The sequence below is a fragment of the Gadus chalcogrammus genome, chromosome 9 (genome assembly GCF_026213295.1).
Source record: "Gadus chalcogrammus isolate NIFS_2021 chromosome 9, NIFS_Gcha_1.0, whole genome shotgun sequence".
Classification (NCBI taxonomy): Eukaryota; Metazoa; Chordata; class Actinopteri; order Gadiformes; family Gadidae; genus Gadus; species Gadus chalcogrammus.
Window position 1 is genome coordinate 721,624 of NC_079420.1, and position 27,690 is coordinate 749,313.

Genomic DNA, 27,690 nt, shown 5'->3' on the forward strand with positions numbered 1-27,690 from the left:
CCATTCAACTGGTAAAATTAAACATTAGCCATAGTAGATGACTTAACAGTTTCTGTCCGCTTCCTATCCATGGCTGTTGTTTGCCCTCACACACACTCTGGCCCCACTCGCTCCTTCCTCTGACCTCTCTCACACACAGGGCTTGGAAAACACCTCTCTCTCTCTCTCTCTCTCTCTCTCTCTCTCTCTCTCTCTCTCTCTCTCTCTCTCTCTCTCTCTCTCTCTCTCTCTCTCTCTCTCTCTCTCTCTCTCTCTCTCTCTCTCTCTCTCTCTCTCTCTCTCTCTCTCTCTCTCTCTCTCTCTCTCTCTCCTGACCTCTCTCACACACAGGGCTTGGAAAACACCTCTCTCTCCCTCTCTCTCTCTCTCTCTCTCTCTCTCTCTCTCTCTCTCTCTCTCTAGTAACATCAACCAGACCTCAGTGCACTACAGCTCAAATGTCTGTTTCCTTCAAATGATCATCAGTCTTCTCCTTAGTCTCCTAATGCTCTCAGTCTTCTCCTTAGTCTCCTAATGATCATCAGTCTTCTCCTTAGTCTCCTAATGATCATCAGTCTTCTCCTTAGTCTCCTAATGCTCTCAGTCTGCACGACACAACCCAACGGGTGTGCTGCTAGCAGTCTGCACAAGCCCACGTCCACACATGCCTTCCCACCCTTCCCACAGAGCACACAAACACCCTGATCCCGTTTGGACACGGGCGGCCCTCTTATCAGCCACATTGTGCGCCAGTCTACATGCACAACATCGGCTGTTGCATTACAATTCCAACTAGATAAAAGTACAAGATAGTTTGTGGTATGCAATTTTAAGCTGACTATATTCTCTATGGCAGGGGTCACAAAACTATCATATTGTGATTCATAGTAAAACTGAAAGTGCCGATGGAACAGCGTGTCAAAACCAAACACAACAACATAAGTTTCAAGCAATGAGTCCTCAAGGATATAGTTTTAGACTATTGATTTTACCTTGACACAAAGGAACCAATTAATGGGTGACTAGAGATAACTGAAACTCTGATCTAAATGTAGGGTCAACCACTGTTGCTGAACTGCATTGTGCTCAACACAATGTGCTTGTACATGAACAAGCAAGTACCATTGTCTGATCTTTTCTGCTATCTTGTCTATTGATTATAATGGATTTTCACGTCCTTCTAAAATTGATTAGATTAGATAAGCAATGACAACATTGCTGCGTCTTGTTTCCCTGCTTGTAAATGTTATTGTGTATGTTAAAGTACTTTCTAAATGTATTTTTTAAAAAGGTGCTATTAAAATCATATACAAAGGTCTTATTTTACTGATTACCAACCAAACACTCTTCTCCTTGGCCTCTGTTCCCTCAAACATTCTTAGCATCTACAAAAACAGACCTTAAACAGTTGTTGAAAGTATAGTTAAAAGCAAGTATGCCCAAACTGGAGAAAGCAGGCATCTACAACTGAATGTGTAGTAGAGGTATCAGTTCTCCAGTAATGGAGTTGTAATGTGCACTTTGTTCTGGTTGAAACTCAAACACAGATATGCATAGTTCTATGTGAAGACCACATACAAACTGTCAGATAACACCACATACCAAACAGCCCCCCTACCCTACCCCTAGATGGGATCAGTCCCCATTAATCACAGCAAGTACAGTTAATGACTGTAAACGTATGCAGACACAGAGACGATGAAGAAGGCAGGGGATGTCTCTGAGTGGTGCGGAGGGAAACTCCCACCATTCAAATGGGAGGATTCAGCGGTGTGTGTGTGTGTGTGTGTGTGTGTGTGTGTGTGTGTGTGTGTGTGTGTGTGTGTGTGTGTGTGTGTGTGTGTGTGTTATGTTTTCATGAATTCATTATTATAAATCAAGTGATTACATCTAGCTCTCTGTACAACTACTTCGACGACGTAGTTGTACTAACTCAAAAATAACTTTTACATCATTCCTACAGGTGTCAACAAACAAGGAGGCAGAGGACAGACTTATAACGCAGGTGTATCCGAATATGAAAAATGACGTTATTATTAAGGCCAATGCCGTTGACCACATGCAGTTTGACTAAACAAGATCAAAAAAATATGACGGTGGAGCATCGACCAGAACACGGATCAGACGAACATCAGATCAAAACTTCGCGCCGCGGACTCACTTTCAAAGCTCCCATGTCCACCAAGTATCTCACCAAACACAACTGATTTGAAATGCATTCTCAACAAAGCATATATTTTTTCTTACCTTTGTGAAAAAGTAGTCAGGCAACGTGATAGAAGAGAGCAGGAAGGCGTATCCTACTCCGCCGAGCACGACTGAAGTTTGGGGCAGCTGTGTTGCCAGCAGCGTAGAGATGATCAGCTGTTTTACTAGGAGAAGCAACAAACCAGAGGCGAGGTGTTGAGAATTGAGGAAAAAAAGTCAGAAGAATATGTTTTTCTGAATGAACGACTATTTGGCTTAGTTCCGAGATAAACTTCTACACAAAATAAGTCTGCAGTTGCTACTGCTAATCAGCCTGACCCTCAAACAGTGCAATATCAATACAGGTAAGGCATCTGATATCAGCTAATTTAGGCCTACAAGTTACATAATAATACAATCTATATTAATTGAAGACACGAGTAGGCCTATCTCCCAAAGTCTCAAAAGCAAACCATTGTGTTTCAGTTACCGTTGGGATCTACGGTATCTTCACGAGTCAACGACCGTTTACGTTTCAGTGACGAGCAGTGAAACCGAGAAAATGTGTAGTCAACTATTAGATCAGGGGGTGGTATTTAAGAGCACTATGAAGGCGGGTGGCGAGGGAATTGCCTTGTTCTCAAATGCCAGTGCAAGGATGACAAGGCGTCTCTCTGCCACCCCCGCCCGCCACATCCTTATCACATTTGAAACTAGTGATCATATTTTATGTAATGCTGATATCATCCAAACTTTTACGTTTTCTTTCAATCCAAAAATATAGCATTGAACGCTCCTTTTTAATATCCTATTTGGTGATTTCATGATGTAGAATAGGCTACGTAAATAGGTCGATTACTATATGATAGGTCGAAGGATACAATATGTGATTATTTTATTTATTTTTCATAGATGATTTATTCGTTATTCAGGACTACTTTGATTGGTTGGATATTGTACGATGTGAATTGTCATGAATGAGCAACAAACTAACGTTTTTGTTTTTGTGCATAAGCAACATACGCCATCTAGTGTCCAACTCATATTTGATCATCCTTTTTAGTTTAAGTATAGGCTCATTGCTCCAATTAAGAAAACAGTCTTTGTTGAAACGAAAGATAATATCTGTTCTAACAGTCAATGCAAAAATGCCCAATTTTAGCTGTCCTGTGTCAATGTTTAAAGTTCGTCCATGTTAGAACTCAATACATCCCATATAAGGTGTCAGTATTAGTTATCAATGTTAAGACACCATGAGAGGGGCTCATGTTATAAGTCCATAGATATCATGTTCGATGTCAGTATCAGAAGAGCATGTTAGGACCCAATGCAATGTTGGTTGATCTAACGCTTCACACGTTTCCCTTCATTAGAGAAAGTCAAGATTCAGGACAGATTTAGAAAAATGCAATGGAAATGTATAGAAATATGGTTGACATATTATGACAACTTGTTCAACCACTTTGCATGTGAAGACGTATGCAATGAACTACTACCTAAATGTTGGGCTGAGACTATTCCACACAGATCCACCTACACTGGTCTTACATTGGGGGTCTTCAGGCTGGGGGTCTGGGGGTCTTCAGGCTGGGGGTCTGGGGGTCTTCAGGCTGGGGGTCTGGGGGTCTTCAGGCTGGGGGTCTGGGGGTCTTCAGGCTGGGGGTCTTCAGGCTGGGGGTCTGGGGGTCTTCAGGCTGGGGGGCTGGGGGTCTTCAGGTTGGGGGTCTTCAGGCTGGGGGTCCGGGGGTCTTCAGGCTGGGAGGCTGGGGGTCTTCAGGCTGGGGGTCCGGGGGTCTTCAGGCTGGGGGGCTGGGGGTCTTCAGGCTGGGGGTCTTCAGGCTGGGGGGCTGGGGGTCTTCAGGCTGGGGGGCTGGGGGTCTTCAGGCTGGGGGGCTGGGGGTCTTCAGGCTGGGGGTCTTGAGGCTGGGGGGCTGGGGGTCTTCAGGCTGGGGGGCTGGGGGTCTTCAGGCTGGGGGGCTGGGGGTCTTCAGGTTGGGGGGCTGGGGGTCTTCAGGCTGGGGGTCCGGGGGTCTTCAGGCTGGGGGGCTGGGGGTCTTCAGGCTGGGGGTCCGGGGGTCTTCAGGCTGGGGGGCTGGGGGTCTTCAGGCTGGGGGGCTGGGGGTCTTCAGGCTGGGGGGCTGGTGGTCCTCAGGATGGGGGTCCTGCCGCTTGGCAGAAGATGCTAGCTATGGGGGGGTGATGGAGGTACCTGGCCCAGCCCGGCCACACTGGTGCACAAGCCAGATGGGTCTGCACGTATTTGCAGTGATCTGATGGGACAGAGCAGCCTTCCACGGCCCTTCAGTGGCTGGGGAGAGACTTCAGCACAGAGGACAGCGACAGAAGCTGGGGGAGTCATGAAGGACCAATTCTACTCCTCACTGTCGCTGCAGGGTCAGCGATCAGGCTCACCAACAACCACTCCCTTCGAGCCTCAACTCACGTAAACAGACATTATCATGGCGGCTGTGCCCCCCCCTGACCACCACTTGGGGGCGCCACTGTACCTCCTTCCATTGACGCGTTCCAATTCCGTGTGTGTGTGTGTTTGTGTGTGTGTTCGGGGGGAGTTATAGATTAAACCACAGGTCACAAAGCTGTCCCGCCTGACAGCTATAAAAGCAGTTCAAACATGCATGTTTAATATAAGCTATATAATATATGCTTTAGGTGGGGGCGGGTAATGTTGTCTTTTATGTCGTGCACAACTCGATGGCGGGATGATAGGCCGATTACACCCTGATTTATAACCCTAACTAAAATGCATATTTATATGGACATATTAGCATCTTTATTTTATTTTTTTTTACGCATAAGGGGGTTTAGCCCCAAGGGAATTGGCCATTAACAGTAAACACAAGCACTCCAGCACTAGAAAAGGTAAAACAAAATTGTCTGTAAAAGCGGAGAATCAATACTGTTTAGACTGGCCACTGCAGAAATACATTCACATCACTTTCTTAATTAAATCAGAAACAGAACCGCACTATATTAGGGTTCTAGAGAGCGGAGCGGGAGGAAGACACATGAAGAAGCGTGCGTTATGTTCACTCATCCCTGCTGTCAATGCAGTGGGGTCCAACGTGGGGGGTTTCTGTCCTCCCTATAAGCGGGGTCTTCTTCTGATCCTTCAGCAGGGGTGGTTGAATGGCAACAACTAAACAACAAAAGAGTATAGTACATGCATGCCTTGTCTGTTTCATCTGATATATGTTCGCAGACTGAAAGGGGAATACTACATACGTCAACAATATACATGGAGAAATGTTTAACTCGATAACGTATTGCCTAAACATATTTTACTGCCCAAATTATTTGGTGCGTCTATGCCAAAGGTAGGCCTACATCCACAAAATGGGTCACGGTATGAAATTGTTTGGTAATGCCACAAAAAACACATTTTATTGTGGTCGCCTACTTGATAAAACAAAGTCATTGCACAGCACTTCGTTAGCGGTGTACTAGACGATTGTGTAAGGCACGGTCGGCACAAGGGAGCATTGCACCAAGCCAGCAGGCGGTGCAGTTGGAACGCGCGCTCTTTGATAACTATAATTTTCTTCTACTTTTAGCCATAGAAACGTCCCCTGTAATCAAAACAATGCCACTGTGGCATGACTATGCCACTGTTACGCTTAAAAATAAAAATACAAATACAATGTGATGACTGGGTGGTTTTAGGGACTGAAGCCCCGAATCTCACTTAAAGCCCCGGATCTTTTTTAAGCTTCTTCATTGCCATCTAGTGGAAAGGACATGCAACAGCATGGATAATACTTTGCTACAAGATCATGGGCCTATTGGCAAAGCACAGTGGGCATACCACTTCTAAAATACAATAAAGCAAGCAAACAAACAATCCATCTCTGAAATCCTACTTTGAATCTTGTGGCAACCCCGATCGTCGGCGGCTGGGAATTTAAAAGGAGACGCTCCAAACAGGGTTGCGGGTGAACGGTTTTTATTCGTTCACCTCACTTGTAAAAAAGGTAGAACAAAAGACAACAAAAGTTCTTCCTCTTATGGGGTAAAAAGGGTCTGTCTCTGGCTCTGGCTCTGGTCCTGGTCTGGCTGCGTGGACGGCGCTCAGTCCTGGGGGGAAGCGTATTGGCGTTAGTAGCCTACGGGTTGGTGCGTTCTCCCCCTACTGCGTCTCCGACACGACTGTCTCGCCCGTCTGGTGCGTGCTCGGTCGCCTCTGCCGTCTCCCTCACCCAGGTGATCTCAATGTCCGTGATTGCCCGGGTGCGCTTGATGCGCGCTCCTGCGCCGCCGCGCTGAACGGCACATACCTCCCTCGGACTACCTGTCCGCGGAGCTGGCGTGGTTCGACCCCCCCAGTTGGATCGGGGTTGCCACAATCTACTGAAAATTAGTCTCAAATTTATAAGTCTCATTTTGCCATTGTATTTTACATTAAAAAACTCTAGTAGTCAATAGTTAGGTGGTTTTGTTTCTTTCCATTAAATAGTAGAGTGGTGAAGTCACGCCCCTTCCGTTAGAGCCCATGGGACCAAAAATATGAATGTGTTTCAATGGAGAGAAAGTAATTATTTTCTGGTCCCAGTCTGTATATGCCCTGGACACATATGTTGTTTGTGGATTTAAATAATAATTTTATCATGTCAAGAGTTTGACCGTTTATTGTGCAATTGTTCAGTTAAAGGCTGTAGAGAAAACACAATGAGAAAGACTACTATCATTTAAATGTGGAGTGGACGTTTTGAGGCGCTTCAGAAAGAAAGACAGACAGACAGACAGACTTTTGATAAGTCAAGTCAACTGTATTTATATACCACATTTAAAAAACCACATCAGGGTTGACCCAAAGTTTTTAACAAACAAACAAAACAATGACAATATTTCAACAGCAATAATAATATAAAATGGGGACATCAGGGGGGAGAAAGGAAAAAATGAAGGGGGGGGGGGGGGGGGGGGTATTATGGTGGAATGAAAGCTTGGGAGAAAAGTCTAAGTTGGACTTAAAGCAGTCAATGGTGGGAGAGGATATCTGTGAGGTAGTGAGGTAGTGAGGTAACCGTCACGTTGTCTTGAGATAACCATGTGTTTCCTGGGGTTAAGATCCGATGTCTGAGCTGTGGACGTGAGGCCCTCTAGTCTATACCTACCGGGCGTCCTCTCCAGGCCTGGAACACCGACAGCAGAGCCGCGTGGTCCGAGAAGCGGCTGCCGGCGAAGTTGCGGTGCACGTTACCAAGGCGCCTGCCCACGTTGATGACAAAGTGCTCCGGGAAGCAGGAGGCGGCCGAGATGGTGCACAGCGCGTCGCCGACACTAGAGGGGCGACATCACCGTCATCACCTGACCACCACCGACCATTTATAGAGACGAGAAGGGCTGCAATAGCAACAAGGGCCCCGTCCCATTATCCCCCCTGGCCCGGGATTTTAACCCTACAATTTGCGCGTTCCCGGGAGGGGTAGGGTGCTACAATACTTGGGGATCAAGAGGGAGCGCCTATTTCCCCTAAAATCATCCCTTGGCAGCTAGCCAGCTCGGTACCTCACTTGGAGCTAGACGAATGACCCAGAATACCTTGCGAATTTAGCAAGCGGCAATTTTTCCATTTTTCACATCATGTTAAATTATTTAACTATAGACTGGATTTAACTCTACGATCTGATTTTTAAAAAAAAATCTGAGAAAATGATTGATTCATTTATTTATTAATTTATTAATATGTATGTTCACATACAGCAGCATCTTCTTACCAATGGAAGAATGTTTCTGTAATGCAATAATTATTCATGCGTAGTTGAAGCTGTGGAACAAAAAAGGGCCATCAAACTGCGGCTACATAGTTGTTGTTTTTGACAGGCACCTTTTAGGACCAACTTATACGTGACGTATGGCCGAGTGGTCCTTCGGGCGTCTCCGTTGCATAGAAACCAAAGCCGAGGGAAGCATACATGCAAACCTAATTCTAAGCTAGATAGCTTGTAACGATTTGACGCGTTTTCCTCTGTATTACTTACATTCCAAATTTGCCGATATTTGAATGCTGGTTGTCGTCTTAAGTCTATTCACAAAATTATCCACCTCGCTAACCAACTATTAACAGTTATTACATTTGAATGGGGCGAGTGCGATGCAAATGTTAAGTTAACGTTATAGGGAATGATGAGTCTTCGGTATGATTTAATACGATGAATGACCATTTCTCTGATCATACAATGTCCACCAACAAAAGAGTTGGCCATACATGGACGAAGAACAGGTCAATTCAGCGCTATCACTCATAAACAGTCCGATGTGACTCTTCGTTAGCTTACCAGAGGGAAGCTAAGTTGGCAGCATAACGAGTCAGGATCCTGAACACTGAAACCTTGGACCATTTCTGTGTCAACACGTCCCTTCATTGAAGTGAGGGCACCATGGCCGGGGACGCCAGCAGCATCCCTGAACTGGACCAGGACAAATATGACTCTGACGAGCAAGTCAAGATCATTTGTTTAGGAGACAGTGCTGTTGGCAAATCAAAGTAGGTAGTGACTTTATCCGCACATGAGGCCATAACGATCTATGCATTTATAAATGCATTCATATTGTGTGTTGTAATGTTTGTGTCATACTTCATGTTGGTCACTGGCTGTTGCTTTTTCTCGTTGATTTAGGCTGATGGAGAGGTTTCTCATGGACGAATAGTATCCTTTAAGTTATATCCGTGTGTTTAAAAAAGTAGACATGACTTGATTTCTGGTTCAGCACTACCGAGGTGATTACGGCTTATTCATGATAATCAAATCCTACCTCATAGCCCGTTTTGAGTGGAAAGGATTCTTAACCTGGCTCCAGTCGCCCCCAGCAGGTGTCGACGTATGCTCTGACTCTCTACAAGTACCTGACTACTGTAGAGGACAAGTCTGTCGTGGTTGGTAGGTTTCAGCTTCTCTTTCTTTTTTTCTCTTGATCAAATTGATTAAATGGAATCGAATATGGAAGGCTGGAGCTACAGTTGACTCATTTAATGTTGTTGTCCCCTGGTTTGGTTTTATCTTGGAGACTTCTGGGACACGGCCGGCCAGGAGAGGTTCCTGAGCATGCATCCGTCATATTACCATAAAGCACACGCTTGTATCATGGTAGGAAATCTTCCCCCGATTTTTTTGCCGGCCGGGCAGCTACAGCAGTCCACTAAAAGTCTAGGGGTGTGTGGGAAATAAGAAAGAATAAAGAAGGGTTTGATATTATAATGTATTACACATGCTTAATTTTGTTTTTATAAGGTTTAAATTACAACTGAAATTGTCAACTCACGGTGCATAACAAATACAAAATGTAATGGAATATATACTGTATTAACAAACCAGATCACAGAGCAAGAGCAACTCATAGAAGATGTGGAATAGGTGAACCGCATCTGACAAGTGCTATTGGTTCCCTGCTGCACCAAGTACCGTGCCCTGATTAGTGTCCTACCCCTCCAAATCCCCCAGCTGGTTTCATGTACTCCCTACCACACCAAGCCCCAACATGTTTATTATCCTACTTGTCCAATGCCCTGCAGTTTTTCTTGTCCTACCATACCCTATCATGTTGAGTGCCCTACCGCTGCAAATGCCCTCCTGTTCATTTGCCGTGTACCATCAAGTACCTTCTAGGGCCCATACTGCACAAAATGCCATATCATTTTTTTGGGTTGTTTGTGTTTCCTGGGTCTTCTTCCAGGTCTTTGATGTCCAGAGAAAGGTCACGTATAAGAACCTCACCAGCTGGTACACGGAGCTGAGAGAGTTCAGGCCGGAGATTCCTTGTTGTGTGGTAGCGAACAAAATCGACGGTGTGTTAGCAGTTTCATAGTTGTTAAACATGTCGATTGTACGTGGACGCAATATTTTAGAATGGAATATATAACAATATGGACATTTTGTTGAATAATATCTTCTGACATTGGTCTTTATATATTTTGACTGCCTTTCTCACTTACTGTCAGAACGGAGAAGCTTTGTTCCACTTGGTGATTCAGGATGAAGGGACACGTTGAAGCGGCGAGGTTACGGTGAAGAGAAACTGTCTTAATCTGTCATTGTGTCCACAGCTGACCTGAAGGTGACCCAAAAGAGCTTTAACTTCGGCAAGAAGCAGGGACTCCCCTTCTACTTTGTGTCTGCAGCCAACGGAACAAATGTAGTGAAGGTGATGTTTCTGGTGTCATAGAACTACACCCCGTTCCCTCCAGGACCTTACCTAAAGGTGCAATGTGTTGGATTTGGTGGCATCCAGTGGTGAGGTTGTAGATTGCAACCTACTGAATAAGCCCCCACCCCTCCCTTCAGCACTCCCCGTCCAGTGACTAGGAGAAGTTACCGTGGCCTCTACTGGCCTGTAAGGTGCCAGTAGGTACTTACACAATGCAGCTAGGACAGCATTGAGTGGGCACGTCCCAAGGGATGTTGTGGTCCTTGAGGGTTTTTTCGCTGTTGGCTCCATGGAAGAGGACCCATTCCACTCCCTGTGGAGAGATGAAGGGCTCATTCTAGGATTCCTATTTTCATTGCGTTATATTCTACAAAATAATACATACTTACGAAGCAATTATTACAATTATCACTGCACCTTTACTCTTTAAATTGAGTTGTTTTATCACCTATGTTACTACTTTTTAAATTCAGTCACATGAACTGTAATCCGTCCTTGTCTTGTCTGGACCACAGATGTTCAGAGAAATGATCAAGAGAGCCGTGGACTACAAACAGAACCCCAGCGACTTCATGGATGAAGTCATGCAGGAACTCGAGGTACTTAGTTGTTATATTGTGATCCTGATCAAGTTCATCCCAAATCGACCGGCACAACGGTCATGTTTACATTAGTTTTCCCGTCCGACCTCATTGAAATCTTTACATTCAGGGCATTTAGCAGAAGCTTTTATCCAAAGTGTCTCACAATAAGTACATTTGTGAATCGTCAGAGGACACAGCAATAACAATATCCTTACTGTCTGTACAGTAAGGATACAGTAATCATATGGAGGAGACCATTAAAGAGGAGTGGGGAGCTACAAAGTACCGTTTTGGTCTAGAACTGAGGCACTCTATAATATTTTTTATAAATCTATAAACATATCTAAATGGAGCTACTGTGTGTCATTATGGGCTTTCAGAACTTTGAGCTGGAGAAAGAAGAAGGCCCATCTTGTGGGGCGGTGAAGTCGGCCAGCCCCGGTCCGGCCCCAGCGGAGGATGACCTGTAGCCCTCTGAAGCCCTCTCTGGGGGCCGAGCGGCATGCATGGAGCACGCCTGGAGCACGCTGACCGCAGCAGGAGCGCTGTCAGGAGAGGCTTTCAAATCCCTTACCTGGATGTTAATTTACAACTGTGACAGTTTCATCTCAACACTGCCGTGAAGACTATTCTTTGTGTCTCTTAGTGACCCCCCCCCCCCCCCCCCCCCCCCGGCCTGTAGCTGCAATGCTCAGTGAGCTGAGTGTTTCCCTCCTGCTGCTCTTCTTTAAGGATGTTGACCAAGGTTGTGGCGTCGTCATGTAGACCTCATATTCTTTGTGTAACATGCGATATATTTACATTAAGACCAGTGCATTTGTATATATCACAATACCGATTCAATGTTTATCTGGTTGTTTGTGTTCTGTAATGGAAATGTGAAGTTTGGAGTTGTGTTTAGTGCCCTGCGCACACACACAAAGCAAACCGTGCCTGGGGTCGGACCACTACTCCTCACAGGCGCTCCTGATGTGGGAGTGAAGCGTGCAGTTATTCTAGGGATCCATGGGTTTTAGCTGCTGTCGTGCTGTTGTTAAAGTATGACTTTGATTGACCATATATAATAAAAACAGGTGTATATAATGTTTAGTTGTAGACCCTTTTCATATTTGCCCTGGTACTCGGAAGGAGCAGACACAATAAGTCTTAAGTGACCCCAGTGTTGTTCCTATGAATCCTCTGTGTAAAGGGGCTATATCTACTTACATACCCGTATGTCTGCGTGTACCAAGTCGGTTCCTTACTCGGGCAGGGAGCTCTGAAATGCCCCGGTCCTCCTCAGGGGAACGTTGTTTAGCTACGAACCCCTCAACCCTGCCGGCAACAGGCACACGAGAGAAAGACAACAGCAAAACAAGCCATATCCAACTATGTACATGCAGTTCTTATCTAGCTATGTATAGATCTATCTGTATTTCTATAGATTATTTTGGTGCTTTGCTTGGGTTTGTTCTTGCTTTATACACACAATTTCACACAATTCTTAGCAGAACAAGACAATGACGGAGTTAAACTTTGAATTATAAATTTATTACGTAAGATAACAAACATATATCTCTGTGGTGGATATATCTCAGAACTGGCTACAGCCCCCCCTTCAACCACAACACTTTCCCAAGCCTTTCTTGCTTTGCATGGAAATGAGAACGTTTACCTCCCATTATATTAATAGCATCTTTTACTAATTCCCACGTATGAGGAAGGGTTTCAGATTACGGATTAGAGAGATTAAAGCCACATGGAGCCTTTTCGATGGCCTCATGGTCCAGTGGAAGCTTCTTAAGTTAGTTTGACCGTTGAGCTGCGTCGAGCAAGGGCGTAGGACCGGGGGGGAGGGAGGGCTGAAGCGCTGCGGAGACACGTCCACTGGTCTAAACTTCACAGTGCAAAAAAGGAGATCATAAACGATGAGAAAATGAACACCGGCCGATGATAAGATCAGAATCCAGTGGGTTGTTAAAAAGATTACGCCACTCCCTCTACACCATGTAGTTTGTGCTTTGTTGATTAAAAAAGAAACTCAAATGTAACCCTCTGGTAAACTCATTAAGAGTGAGTGACGTTTTCGTAACGGCCTCTGAGGTGAAGGAACACAGACAATCAGGAGTCCTCTTGGCTGTGTCCTCCGTGCCTTTCTGCTATCAACAGGTGCATTGTGTTCTTCTTTGTCTGTGTTTTCAAACTGTATAACAACCCTGAACACAGTTAAACCACACCCTCCGCAAGACCCTGCAATAATAATGACTTAGATTGAGATTTTGATACAAATCTCAACGTGGGATTCTCAGAAAACATAAAAATGACCATTCACACCAGAAAAGGTGCTGCACATGTAATGGATCTAAAAATGTCTGTAGTTCTCAAGATTTCCAGGAGATGGCACCATATTATTGAGTCTAATAGCTCAGGAACATTATAACTAAGGTAGTCGTAAAGCAAAGAAGAAATATACAGTTGTCATTTTTTGGCACATTTTTTCTTTTGTTTATGTTGCTTCCTCTTTAGATAACCCTGTGAAGCACAGGCTAAAACTATCTAAAACTCACAAACCGAAGGTCTGAAAAACGAAAAAGGAGTAGCCAGGTAGCTGTGGTGGAGTGAAAGCTCAGATGCATTCTGGGTATGGAGAAGTGTAAAAGCATCACATTGTGAAGGAGAGTAGCCTACTATATACAAATTCACAAAATCCTCTCTACCATACATACAATTCTCTCCCTCTCGCTCATTCATTCTTTAATTATTCTACTCCACATTTTAAAGGTGAAATTGCTTTGCGGGAAGTACAAAAAGCTGGGCAATTATTACTACTACTAATTACTTGCTGCTCATGAATGTTGTTTGAGTTATGTGTTATGTTTTACACAGCCTCTACCGGGAGTCTCTCTGGGATACAGTAAGGCTATTGTGGAATAATTTCAAAGATTTAAACCCTATCAATAAACTATAGTCTCTGTCTCTCAAGCTCTCTTTCTCTCTCTCTCACACACACACACACACACACACACACACACACACACACACACACACACACACACACACACACACACACACACACACACACACACGTGCGTATACATGTGCGCATGCATGCACACACGCTCACACGGACACGCACAAACACACACACCCACACCCACACACACACACACACACACACGCACACAAATGTAAAGCGTATGAAAGGTGAAGAGAACGCATACTATTCGATTCTGGGATTCCAGATGCAGGTGAGCGCTTTGACGATGAGTGGCTTATATGCTAGCACCTTGTTTTGTGCAAATCATCCCCTAGTTCATAGTTCAGAGTTCAAAAGTTCAAGAGTTCATAGAAAGAATAAAATCTGCACACCTTTGTTCAGAAGGTGATTAACTATGCATATATGCCAAACATTCATATATAGATCTATATATTTTTTGTTTTTCGAAAAATGTATATGAAATCTATCATATATACATTGCTTCTGATTAATATAAAAAGCAAATATTTGTATTTTGTTCATATTTACAAGTATAAGTATGTTGCAATAGACAGTACATTAGTATTTTCTTCTCCTGTCTGGTTCACTCTAAAATTCAAAGTAGTGATAAAAGTATCATGTTCCACAAGCTACAAAATCTACCCACAGTGTAGGAGGGCAATAAATCAAACAATCAAAGAGGAAAAATGACAATCCAAACAAAATCAATAAAAACAAACACAGAAACCAATCAACTCCAACTCAGTCTTAAGATCATAGCACTAAAATACAAAAGAAAATGAAGGAACTCATCAGCGAGGTCACAGTGAGGCAGTGAGTGCTATTCCTACAACATTACACAACATTACAAAGAACCAAATCCTTCTCTACCTCGCTCCCCCCTCTGGCCAAAGTGGTAGAAATTAAAATGAAGCAAAAGCGCTTTTGGGAAAGATCCAACGTCCTTGCCATGCCTCTTGGCCTACCGGTCAGACGGCGTTGATCTAGGGTGGTTGTTAGTGGTAGTGGTGGATCTCCCAGCTCCTCTTCGAGAAGTGGCTCTGGATCAGACAAATCATTGTGTTGCATGAATAAAACTCACTGGTTCTCACTGGCTGCAGGGGCTACTCCTTTTGATTACAATTGCAGATTTTGTGTGTGTGTTGTTCAGACCTGGTTCAGGCAGAAGACTCCCCCCGTCCTGAGAGCCCGAAGCGTGCCAGTTAAATGACCTGCAATGCTGTTCTGCCAAGGCACAGACTGTAAGCCGATTCAAACCACTGCGGGATCTGTTGTTCTCTCACTTCCGATGATAAAGCTGATGCAGGGAGTGGGGGGGAGAAATTAATCAGGCAAAGTAGAACATATCTTTATAAAAAACGTACCAGGCTTATTTCTTGCCAAGGTTTGACCGTTTTGCTGCCAAATCGTAGCACTGCCTCTCCACCTGTGCCTGTGATAAGATATTAACTCCTTTTGTCCCTCCATAACTGCCGTATACAGCACTGTAAGATGGAGGTCACCATTGTGGTCCTTGTTTCCACAAAGCAGCGCCCACGGGGCTGGCGGGCCGGGCTCAGACCTGTCAGCCTTGGGGGTTTAAACCTACACTTCCCGAATACGATTGTAAACAGAGGCCAATAAAGTCAGCCACCAAGTGACCCCCATGACCCCCATGCCCCAGCCCTCCCTCGCCCCCTCCTCCCCCCGTCCCTGAGCCACGCCCGAGCCCCTCCCTCTCCCCCTCCTCCCCCCGTCCCTGACCGGCGCCCGAGGCCCTCCCTCTCCCTCACCCCCTCCTCACCCGTCCCTGAGCCACGCCCGAGGCCCTCCCTCTCCCTCACCCCCTCCTCCCCCCGTCCCTGAGCCACGCCCGAGGCCCTCCCTCTCCCTCACCCCCTCCTCCCCCCGTCCCTGAGCCACGCCCGAGGCCCTCCCTCTCCCTCACCCCTCCTCCCCCCGTCCCTGACCGGCGCCCGAGGCCCTCCCTCGCCCTACACCCCCTCCTCCCCCCGTCCCTGAGCCACGCCCGAGCCCCTCCCTCTCCCTCACCCCCTCCTCCCCCCGTCCCTGAGCCACGCCCGAGGCCCTCCCTCTCCCTCACCCCCTCCTCCCCCCGTCCCTGAGCCACGCCCGAGGCCCTCCCTCGCCCTCACCCCCTCCTCCCCCCGTCCCTGACCGGTGCCCGAGCCCCTCCCTCTCCCTCACCCCCTCCTCCTCCCCCCGTCCCTGAGCCACGCCCGAGGCCCTCCCTCTCCCTCACCCCGTCCCTGACCGGCGCCCGAGCCCCTCCCTCTCCCTCACCCCCTCCTCACCCCGTCCCTGACCGGCGCCCGAGGCCCTCCCTCTCCCTCACCCCCTCCTCCCCCCGTCCCTGAGCCACGCCCGAGGCCCTCCCTCTCCCTCACCCCCTCCTCCCCCCGTCCCTGAGCCACGCCCGAGGCCCTCCCTCTCCCTCACCCCCTCCTCCCCCCGTCCCTGAGCGGCGCCTGAGGCCACCCTGGTTGTGCACTGCGGAAAAAACCCTCATGGAGTAAAAAATAGGAAAGGAAAGAGCACACCACTTTAAGAGCTGTAACCCAGGCAACGGGCGGGGAACCAGCCGGGGGCGTGGCCTCACATTTTGGGATGCCTTTGCGTACGAAGGAAGACCGTAAGAAAATAAAAAGAACACAAAGAACGCTCTCTTTCCGAGTCATGATGCAACTTGCCATGCTACTGTGACCATGAGTAAAGATCAGATCTGATCATGTATATATATATATATATATGATCAGATCTGATCATGTATATATATATATATATATGATCGTGTATGACCATTGTCATGTTACTTTTTTTTGTTTACCTTGACAAAAAATCTTTTGAATATATCTATATACTATTTTATTTCAAATATATATATATATTTATATATATATGTATATAATTAGTAGAAATTAGTAAAGTATTGGCGAAATAAATCTTCTCTTGGCCCTCTACACTAGAAACAAAACACAGGTGCAGTTTTATTTATCATATTTCCTCTTTGTAACATTGTGTTTTTTCTTTTCAAAGCTATTTGGATATACACATATATGTATATCACATTATCTATATGTAGATCTATAATATTCCCTTTGGAAAAAACAAAAACAAAACAAGTGTTTGATTAAGTAAAAAGCCACTAGTGTTGGTTAAACATTCTCCGAATATAGTTAATAGATAGCCCAGTGTGGATCCTGGGACCCAAGCTGGGTCTCCGGGGGTCTCCTACAGAAGGAGCTCCAAGGTGGCGGTCTGAGAGCGACCCCAGGTAGAGACGACGCTCTGTCTGAGCGGAGGCAGCGTCCTCAGCCGTCATTCACATCACTGGAAACCTCTTCTGAAAGGCCACTGAACTCTCCGTTCAGACACTAGATTGCCTCCCTTCTTTGACTCGCAGCGTGGTGGGGGTCCGGCGTGGTGGGCCCCTAGACTCGACAGGGGGGGGGGGGGGGAGGTAGAAAGGAGAAGAGGGGTTTCTTTGAGGACACGAGGGTGTGAATAACAAAAGGTTTTGAAATGTTGACTCTTTTGAAGTGTTTGTAGTTGGAGCTGATGCAGACCTCCATGTAAGGTATGAAGGGTTAGGGTTAGGGTTAGGCCTGATCCTAGAGCTGGAGGTATGAAGGGCCTGGTCCTAGAGCTGCTTGCACCGGGGGTATGGGGTGGGGGGGGGGGTGAAGAGGGAGGTACGATTCAGTGCAGGGTCTCAATGAATGAGTAACTCAATGAGAAGGTGTCAAAACGGAGCGAAGAGTAAAAGAAGGGGGCTCTTTCCTCCATCCTGGTGCATCTTTCTGGGCCTCTCCTTGGTTTGTCTCTACCTGTCTCCCCCCCCCCCACGTTCCTCGGCCTCAGGGCAGGGGTCAGCTCTCCAGCAGATGCTTCAGCGCCCGCTCGATGTTCATGCGGTGTCCGACGCGGGTCACCCCCAGCTCCGCAAAGTCATCTTTGGTGAGCGCCGGCAGGTGGGAGCCCTCGATCTCGTGCTCCTGGAACCCCGCCCGGTGCTCCCCCAGGTTGATGCTCTCCAGCCAGTCGCCCACGTCGTACTTGTTCCACAGGTGCAGGGGCTTCTGGTGGAAGGGCCGCAGGGCCAGCAGCGGGGAGCCCAGCCCGGGGGAGTGGCTCGGCGACGGGGACGGCGAGCGGGAGCGGGCGCTGGAGCTCCTCATCACGAAGCGGACCTCCTTGGGCTCGTGCGGCAGGCTGAGGCTGGAGGTCTTCAGGATGGTGTGGGGGGGCGTGGTCGGCGAGGTGGGCAGGCCGAAGCCGGGGAGGCGCCCGTGGGGGTCGCCCCTGTCCGGGGAGCCCGGGCTCAGGGTGCGGCGGGTGGCGGGGTAGCGGGCGCCGGGCCGGATGGCGTAGGCGGTGGCGTAGCTTCTCTGGGAGATGGTATGGAGCTCCCCTAGACTGCTGAAGAGTCTGGGGGGACATCGCAGAGAGACAAAGACACTTTGAGAGGACGGAACCATCGACCTCCCGTCCTACAGCGGGGGGTTGAAGTCGCAGTGCGTAACGTTTCTAACGCTCCAGCCTGCAGTACCTGGACGTATCGGTGGTGATCTCAATAATACTGTCAATGAAATCACATCCTACAACCGATATGTTCTACAGTAAGATGTGCAGGCCAGCCTGTACCTCTCGCTTTGTTTACACTAATCGTACCAGCGATAATCCCAAAGCCCCTCTCACCCACGCTACGCAGCCAGCCCAGCTACGCTACGCAGCCAGCCCAGCTACGCTAGCGCGCTCCACACAGTGGCCCGGCCAGTGAGAGTGGACAGAACACGGTTATTGAGCTATTGGAATACTGAGTGTCCCGTCTGCTAACTGGGAGGGGCTCACTCTTACACATTGCGACTTCAATGAAGCATACAGTAAAAAAAGAGAGCTTTGCGTTACAAGTAATGTATAGGGCAGAGGTTAGTGACTAAATGACATTTACAGCAGCCCTTGTAATCGCATACAAACCTAAGGACTGGGTCATCAAGATCTCAAGATATTTACTATCTTATTAAAGTACTTCCAACCAGATCTCTGGCTCATCTGCAGCCTGGCTCAACTGTATCTGTACAGGATCAGTATGGGCTTGTCTCTAGTGAGGATATTGTCTGCATGCTAATATTGTCTTATCTGTCCACGGCAAGTGTACACAATAGCATCATCTGTCAACGTGTCTTTTTTTATATCCACGTGCATGACGAAGAGTAGTGGGTGAAAACGTGTAATTAATAACTACTCCTGAGTTTTACGAAAATATATTTTTTCCTGGTATGGATTAATATTGAGCAAAATAATCTACTATTATCCTGAAAAAGACTTGATGATTGCAGTGAAGACCGTTCGGCTCTATCTCTCCTTCCCCTATTGGGTATCTTCCCAAAGGTTCAGTTTTCATGACGCGTCGGAAATGGTTTTGGGATCATTTAAACTTTAGGAAGAAATGGTTGAGTTAGGGTTCAGGTCTGGGCAAGTATCTGGGGAAAGCAATGCATCATGAGAAATGGACACGAGAACAATCTGTATTGATTGTACCTCAAAATGCCACACCTAGACCCACATTTTGTATTTTAAATCATATGAGACAAGTGAACGGTGACTGGGAGAGAATAAAGTGTACTGTCAACAGGAAATAGATGCCACTTCTAAAAGTCAGCTTCCATTAACGTCAATGACAGATGGAAGGAAGCGTAGACTGTACTTATCCTGACAGACACTGTAGAGCAGAGGACCGCCACTATACCATACTGCCTCCGAGCTGCTGTTCTAATGGGTATTATATACTTCAAACTGGTATTGGTGGTAACACTTTATAATAAGTACATTAATGAACAATTATTCAACATGAGTTAATGCAGTAATAAGCATAACATGTTTCATTAGCATAGGGTCGAGGGGTAGGGTTAGAGTTAACCCTACCCCTGTTAAATAAAGTATAAATGAATACCATGGTTAACATTAACATATTAGAAAACATGCACACCATGAGACCATTATTACTAAACACATTAGTTAACTGTTAAACAAGTTATTTAAAAGTGAGTTAATGCTTATTACTGCATTAACAAAAGGTTAATTCATGGTTAATTCATGCACCCAAAATGTAAAGTGTTAACAGATTGGTTTCATCATCTTAACATATATTCTATATTTCTTAAAAGGCAAGAGCATACCTTGGGCAGGATTCCAAAAGTGTCCATCTACTGATCTAGCGCTCTAGCAGGTCTACGGCGGGGCTATGGGATAGGACCACAAGTCTTCTTCTCTCATGCATTGGAAAATGTGTGGCCATCGAGATAGTCCGGAGATAAGGTTAGAGAGGTGATCTACCACCACTTACTACTACTACTACTACTACTACAACTACTACTACCACTACCCATACTACTAGTACTGTACGCTGGTGGATATTACATGAGATCCATGCGCACTTACACAGTTGTCCCAGGCTCCTGGGCGCACAGTCAGTTCTAGACCAATCAGATCAGAGCAGCAGGGCGGGGCATGCAAGGTGAGCCGAGAGAGAGAGAGAGAGAGAGAGAGAGAGAGAGAGAGAGGAGGAGGAGAGAGAGAGAGAGAGAGAGAGAGAGAGAGAGAGAGAGAGAGAGAGAGAGAGAGAGAGAGAGAGAGAGAGAGAGAGAGAGAGAGAGAGAGAGAGAGAGAGAGAGAGAGAGAGAGGAGAGAGAGAGAGAGAGAGAGAGAGAGAGAGAGTAATGGGAGAGAATGTTAGCGTCACTGCATCGTGGCTGCCGGCCGACCAGACCTCGTCAGGCAGCTCTCTGCTGCCATCTGTGTGTCTTCTCTACTCTATCGTTGGAATGCACGTGCCTGGTACATCTGAGTGTTGCTAGGGTAAATATCTCCTCTTTCTGTGTGTGTATGTGTGTGTATGTGTGTGTATTTTGATGTGTTGAACTACAGTGGCAGCAGAGTTAAACGGCCGATAAACCAGTGTGATCGACTGGCCCCTGGGATAGAAATGAACACACTATTCACGTATCAAACACTGAAAAATGACAAAATAACCAAGGACAAAATACACAACCAAACATCCGAAGCAGGGCTAAATTCACTGTATTTCGGGTTGTATTCTACTTTACATTTTAGCCTGTGAAAAATATATATCCGTACACATATCTAACATATAAGTATGACCAGTGTCGGTGGCTCTTTCTGTCCAATTTGTTTCAATGCATGTTGTAAATCAACTTTTCCAAAACACGTACATTACAGTGTCAGGTACAATAGCGTTTCCTCATTAAAAATAATAGGTAAATAAATGAATACATGAATATAATTAAACAAAAACAAACAAACAAACAAACAAGCAAGCAAAAGCAAAAGCAAAACATCAACCAATACAAAATAACATCAATACATGAACAGTGAACCCAGAAGGGAAGCACAAATCCAAATGGCCAACGCAGGATAAAGCAACGCTGGGGATAAGTAGCTTGGGAGGTGGCAGGACAGAGAAGCATGTTAGGGAGCCTATATGAGACAGTTCATAGAAAGGACTGAACAAAGGGTCTTTATTATTACAGAGGAAGGAAGGAAGGAAGGAAGGAAGGAAGGAAGGAAGGAAGGAAGGAAGGAAGGAAGGAAGGAAGGAAGGAAGGAAGTACAGAAGGAAGGAAGGAAGGAAGGAAGGAAGGAAGGAAGGGAGGAAGGAAGGAAGGAAGGAAGGAAGGAAGGAAGGAAGGAAGGAAGGAAGGAAGGAAGGAAGGAAGTACAGAAGGAAGTACAGAAGGAAGGAAGGAAGGAAGGAAGGAAGGACGGACGGAAGGAAGGAAGGAAGGAAGGAAGGAAGGAAGGAAGGAAGGAAGATGACGGTGTGCATGGCGGTACTTCTGAGGTCATGGATGAACGGCCAGGATCCACACCGACCATAGCTGTCGCTATATGATGCAGATGCAGAAGCACATTATCTTCAATATGAAGATAAAAGTCAATATACCTTTGCTTCAATTGACTCAAGATCACACACATCAAATGTGGGGATCTCATTTTAACCAAGGGCAGCTAAAGACAGGAACAGATCTGTTACTCATACACATATTTGCTGTTTCTTGGTTGGTCTTTTTTCTCCCGGTCTTTTCCCTCAGTGGGATTTTCCCAACGTCTTGAAACACAGTAGAGCCAATGAGTGAAGGTCAAGGGGGGCTTCTACCCTGAGTTACACCGAGCGGGTTCTACTATTCCCACAGGAACCTGGCTTCTTTACTCCTTTATGTTCAAAACAAGTTATCTTGCAAGGTGGCCTGCTTTTGTTAACACACAAAAGGATCATATGTTTAAATGTTTAAACAGTAATATAATGTAATACAAGCAAGTTTCTAACACAGTTGAAATTAGTTTTAAGCAAATAAAAATAAAAAATGCTTAAAAAGCAACCCTAGTTAATGAACAGAAATTCCATGTTCATGGGGTTTTAACACTGCATGGTGTGAATATTGACCAAACACAGACTGTGAGTGTGTCCAAAGTATCATGTTCAAAACACTTATCTCACATATCTGCACATGTGTGTCATTAAACGGGCTGTAGTTTAGATTCAAGAGCAATCATTTGAAGGTTATCTGTTAGAAAGGGCATAGCCATCCGTTAGATATTAGTGAGTGAAGTGCTCTGTGAGAATCTCTGTTCTGGTTGACTGCTATAGTGTTTACATTTTCCAATGCTCCTAAAAGGTACACGGTGATGCCTGACAGAAGCTATCCCTGATGATAGATAGTGCAGACATGAGTGAACTGGAGAGGGTCACAAGGTGAGGTGAGGTCCTAATCACTGAGGACCTTAAGGGGCAGCTGATAAGGATGCACTGTTTATTAAAGGGCCCATGTTCCTTTGGTTAAGCACAGGGGAGGTCTGTGTCTGAGGTGAGGTGAAGGGGTGTGAAGGTTAGCTAGGGTAGGCTAGCAGGCGTCAAAGGTCAGAATTCGACAGAGAGGTGCTTAAAGTGGAACCGTCATACTTGCTATTTTCTAATGAAAGAGGTTACTGCTTCATCTGGGTGTTATGAGGAAATCATATGTTTTTTCGTTATTTGTCTGGAATTTGTGCTCTACATTGGTCCGCCGATGTCGTCGGTCCAACTTCTGCAAGATTATTTTTACAGAAACAGAGTTGATGTTGACACCCATATGAAGCAGTAGAGTGAAATAGATGAGCATGATGGTTCACACTCTAATGAATGAGAAGAGGCATAGAGGTAATGCATATCCATTTGCCTAGTGTTACCTTGTTTGCAGAAAACAGACTCATGACTGAGTACAAAAGTGCACGCACGCACGCACGCATGTATACAAAGATACTTTAGATGACTCTGAATTTTTGACAGGAAATAAATGGCATGAAATTCCTGAAGGGGTTATGGTTCCAAGTGGAATGGTATTTCCATATGTTTAGCTGAATATCAGACTGACCTAAATGAGCTAAGGTACAGCTCTTAAAGTTATTTTGTACAAAGCAACATTGAAATACGCAGACAAGGTAACAGTTAGTAATTAGATAAAATGCATCAAAGTGAAACCTACTTTTGGAGAGGATAAGTCAGTTGGTTTGTTAAGGAAAAGGCTAATTCAAGGTGTACATTTACCCTAGCAGATATAAGCTTAAAGTTTACCCTCCTCGGTGTCCCTCTCACATCTGTGGGAATATAAAGGACTGCATTGTAAAACACAAACCCACATGCGATACCACACTAAATAGTAGCAAATAGCATAGCTCTTTAAATTGTTTATAGATAATATATAGCCTATTATTTAGCATAGCCTGGGATGTTGATGCTTTCTGATGGCTGAACCTAACAGATTTCTATGGCAATCTTGTTGCTACAGCTAACTGGTAGCTAATGACATCTATTTGCTACAGCTAGCTGTTGTGACTGCTATTTAGTGGTTGCAGCTAGTTGTTGGCTTTTGCCCTGAGTGCTTAATACCATTACAGTGGAGTAATATAATAAATACTAACAATACGCTAATAAATAATAAATAAAAACACATAAACCTAATCTCTGCTCCTTGTATGTTTTGAACTCGGTTTCATGCACTAAACTTACCGGGCTCCGGTCACTGGAGACTTCCTGCCGGGGTCCAGAGACGCCCCCAGTGGTTCCTCTCCTAGCGACCTGGTGTCTTTGTTGAGTTGCTGGAGCCTTGAACTCAGCTCTCCCATGACGGATGGTTTCCCGACTTCATCTGGTCCCAACCCTAGCCCCAGCCCACCTAGATTTCCCAAACTCCCAACACCTAGCCCGATCCCAGGCCCACGGGGCTCCACCGGGTCCCCCCACAGCTTGGACCGCCGCTGGAAGAGGTATCGCGGCCTCGTCGGAGCCAGCCCGGACACCGACGCCGAGCCACCGGCGGTCAACGACGCCCCTCCGGCCGCGGCCGCCGCCAATGCCGCCACCTGCTGCTGGGACAGCAGCTCGCTGTCGGAGCTCTGCTTCAGCAGGGGGTCCCTGAAAGTCACCGGGCCCTTCCCGCCTCCTATGTGGGACTTGAGTCGTGGCTTGGGAGGCACTGGTGGCTTGTCGGGCATGAAGGTCTGCCCGTCGTAGGAGGAGGTGTGCGTGGTCTGGGTGTCGGCCGGCTCGCCGCTCTCCGACGAGAGCGTGGACATGCTCGACACGGTGGAGACGGTGCTGGTGGTCTCGAGGTGGTGGTCTCGCTCCCGCTCGCTGGAGCTGCGCGTGTCGGCCTCCTCCACGCCGGAGTCGGCGGCAGAGCCGGCCTCCCCCACAGGCGGGGGCTCCAGAGGTTCAGAGGGCTTCCCTGAGACGGACGCTGTGCTGGGCGACGGCAGGGGGAGGGGGGTCTGAGGCTGAGTGGGGGTCAGCGTGGGGGTGGTGGGGGTGGAAGGGGTTTGGGGTGTCAGTGTGGTTGAAGGGGTGGTGGGGGAGGAGGCAGGGCTGGTCTGGGACGAAGGGGTCCCCTGAGCCTTCGCCTGCAGCCCGTTTGAAAACTCATCCGGCGGCGGCACCACACCGATCTTACGCAGCTCCTCGCGGGTTTCTTCGTCACTCGATGACAACATGGCGGCAGGCAGGGTCACGGTGTAGGGATCCACGTCCTCCTCAGAGCTGCCCTGAGCGAGGGCCATCTGTTGGACCGGGCTCGCAGAATGGAGGACCGGGGACTTGGCCTGCATTTGGGGTTGTATTTGTGGGGCTGTGGGACTGGGGGATTTCTCCCGGGGGCTTGGAGGTTTGCTTTGTTCAGTGGCTGTTGGGGACTGCGTGGCCTCAGGTTCTGAACCCGCCCCCAAAGATTGACCATTACTCGTGGCGTGCACCATGACGAGCCCGGCGGTCTTCTGCTGGGACGTGTCCAGGATGCTGATCAACATGGTCTTCTTCTCCTCCTTGACCTCCTCCCCTCGTCCCTCCAGGTCTTGTCTGAGCGACACCGGAGAGGAGGACGAAGACCACGGCGGTTTGGTGGACTGAGGGGCTAACATAGCCCCTAACGAGGATCCATAGCCCCCTACCTTGGAGCTCTGGGAGGAGAACGGGGGCGATGCCTGGTCCCCCCCTCCCAGCTGACACTCTTTGGTCTGGATGTCCATGAATATCCCGCCCGGGCCCGCTCGCTCCTGTTTAGTCCTGGGCTCGGGGCTGCTGGACTGGGACTGGCTCTGAGAGGTCAGGGCTCTTTCCCTTGCGGCCAGCGCAAGAGCCAGCGGGGAGTTGGGGTCCAGCGGCTTCCCCGTCAGCGGGTGGATGAAGGTGGTGCCGCTGGGGGAGGGGCTCAGGGCCAGCGCCGGCGGGGGCAGCTGGCCCAGCTCCCGGCTCAGCATGCGCTCGTCGACGGAGCGGGACGGCGTCAACGAGTGGGCCTCGGGGCCGCCGGCGGACAGGCCCTCCAGCGTCCCCACCGACAGGAAGACGGGGGACTTCTTCCGCTCCTCCAGCCGCCGCTCGCGGTCCTTGACGGCTCCGGCGATGGCGGCAGCAAAGGGGCCCTTGCCCTGCAGCAGGGCCTCTCCCTGGAGGCGCAGTCGCTCCCGCTCCGCCGCCAGCTGCTGCTGGTAGTACTCTGCGCGGCTGGTGTGCGTGTGCCCGTGGGCGTTGGCCAGCCGTCCTGAGGGTGAGGTGTCTCGCGAATGGGCGCTCGCCAGCGCCAAACTCGCTCTCTCTTGGGCGTCCTCCACCTGCAAGCAGAAACCATTCCAACCACTCAACATAAGGAACTCTTTTTAGAACAAGTCTTCAGAACAGGACGGCTCTGCGGCCGCCAGTCTCATTCATGCTTTGTGTTACTTTGTGATGCAGTGAGTGATGAACCGGGTCCCGTACCTGCAGCTGCTTCACCAGGGGGCTCTTCTTCCGCTGCGGCTTAGTGGGCGTGTACATCCCGATGCTGAACTGCCCCACGTTAGCATAGGGGTTGTCAATCACCCGGCCCTTCCTCTTGATCCGCTCGGGGGGTGTGGTGGCCGCGGGGCGGGGGATGTCGGTGGCCTCCACCGGGAGGTGGGAGGAGTCCTGCAGGATGATCATGGAGCGGGCCTTCTTCTGGCGCTCCAGGTGCGAGGCCTGGCGCTGGGCCTCGTAGGGCAGGTCCAGGGAGGACGGCTTGAAGCTGGAGCGGCCCCCGGGGTCGTGGCCCTGGCTCTGGGTCCGGGAGGGGGGGGGAGGGGGGCAGAAGCCGGGGGGAGGGCAGGTGTCCTGGTAGTAGAGGGCGGGGGGGGGAGGGGGAGCACCCTGAGGAGGGGGAGGGATGGCGTGGGGGGGGTACTGCTCCCGGAGGCTGTCGGTCATGGAGGAGCTCCGGGGGAAGCGGTGCTCGGCCACCAACGCCGACAGGCGGTCCTCCTCAGTCGCACCTGGGGACAGGAAGTCAGCACAACTAGACTCAGACAGGAAGTCACTCCAACTAGACCTAGACAGGAAGTCACCACCACTAGACTTAGACAGGAAGTCACCACCACTAGACTTAGACAGGAAGTCACCACCACTAGACTTAGACAGGAAGTCACCGCAACTAGACTCGGACAGGAAGTCACTGCAACTAGACCTAGACAGGAAGTCACCACCACTAGATTTAGACAGGAAGTCACCACCACTAGACTAACGCCTCGTGCCCACTGCCTCCGTCCGTTGACTGATCCCCATTGACTTTGAATGGGGACGCCTTCCCAGTCCTTTGACTGACGGTGCAGTGGGCATGAGGCGTTAGACAGGAAGTCACCACCACTAGACTTAGACAGGAAGTCAGCACAACTAGACTTAGACAGGAAGTCACCACCACTAGACTTAGACAGGAAGTCAGCACAACTAGACTTAGACAGGAAGTCACCACCACTAGACTTAGACAGGAAGCACCACCACTAGACTTAGACAGGAAGCCACCACCACTAGACTTAGACAGGAAGTCACCACCACTAGACTTAGACAGGAAGTCACCACCACTAGACTTAGACAGGAAGTCACCACCACTAGACTTAGACAGGAAGTCACCACCACTAGACTTAGACAGGAAGTCACCACCGCTAGACTTAGACAGGAAGTCACCACCGCTAGACTTAGACAGGAAGTCACCACCACTAGACTTAGTAAAGGAGCTCTTGGACTTCCTGAGGACAGAAATTCCCCACACCAAGAGATAGCTCTGAGACTCTTCTCAATTTGCAGCATATTGGATAAGTTAGTACTATTATTATGTCTGTGAGGACATATCATACACAAATCAGTGCCCTTCGACATGTAAGAAGGTGAAGTTGAAAATAAAAAACGAAATTGATTCCGAATCTGATGCACCAAATATATATTTTCCATAATATGCCATG

At 47.8% G+C, this 27,690-nt stretch overlaps 3 protein-coding genes across 3 annotated transcripts in view; 1 reads left to right on the forward strand and 2 right to left on the reverse strand.

Annotated features, from left to right (window-relative positions):
• ripor1 (RHO family interacting cell polarization regulator 1) overlaps positions 1-2,763 on the reverse strand; it is a 46,448-nt gene extending 43,685 nt beyond the window's left edge. The window contains exons 1-2 of the mRNA XM_056598992.1: positions 2,657-2,763; positions 2,227-2,351 (exon numbers count right to left, since the gene is read on the reverse strand). The gene's annotated coding sequence lies outside the window, so the exon portion shown is untranslated. The remainder of the gene's footprint in view (positions 1-2,226; positions 2,352-2,656) is intronic.
• A 5,113-nt stretch (positions 2,764-7,876) lies between these two features.
• rabl2 (RAB, member of RAS oncogene family-like 2) lies at positions 7,877-12,283 on the forward strand. The gene is made up of 8 exons (XM_056598998.1): positions 7,877-8,671; positions 8,805-8,834; positions 8,986-9,065; positions 9,193-9,272; positions 9,859-9,970; positions 10,229-10,326; positions 10,845-10,928; positions 11,294-12,283. The coding sequence occupies exons 1-8, from the start codon at positions 8,565-8,567 to the stop codon at positions 11,381-11,383; spliced, it is 681 nt and encodes a 226-aa protein (XP_056454973.1). The 5' UTR covers positions 7,877-8,564; the 3' UTR covers positions 11,384-12,283.
• A 5,305-nt stretch (positions 12,284-17,588) lies between these two features.
• Positions 17,589-27,690, reverse strand: part of shank3a (SH3 and multiple ankyrin repeat domains 3a) — a 155,489-nt gene continuing 145,387 nt past the window's right edge. The window contains exons 18-20 of the mRNA XM_056598683.1: positions 26,198-26,727; positions 23,957-26,052; positions 17,589-18,318 (exon numbers count right to left, since the gene is read on the reverse strand). Of these exons, the coding sequence (XP_056454658.1) occupies positions 17,760-18,318; positions 23,957-26,052; positions 26,198-26,727 (3,185 nt within the window). The 3' untranslated portion in view covers positions 17,589-17,759. The remainder of the gene's footprint in view (positions 18,319-23,956; positions 26,053-26,197; positions 26,728-27,690) is intronic.

Coding starts and splice junctions, on each gene's coding strand:
- rabl2 (XM_056598998.1), top strand. CDS start 8,565: ATGGCCGGGGACGCCAGCAGCATCCCTGAACTGGACCAGGACAAATAT. Junction 9,273..9,858: donor AAGCACACGCTTGTATCATG/GTAGGAAATCTT, acceptor GTCTTCTTCCAG/GTCTTTGATGTCCAGAGAAA. Junction 9,971..10,228: donor GGTAGCGAACAAAATCGACG/GTGTGTTAGCAG, acceptor TTGTGTCCACAG/CTGACCTGAAGGTGACCCAA.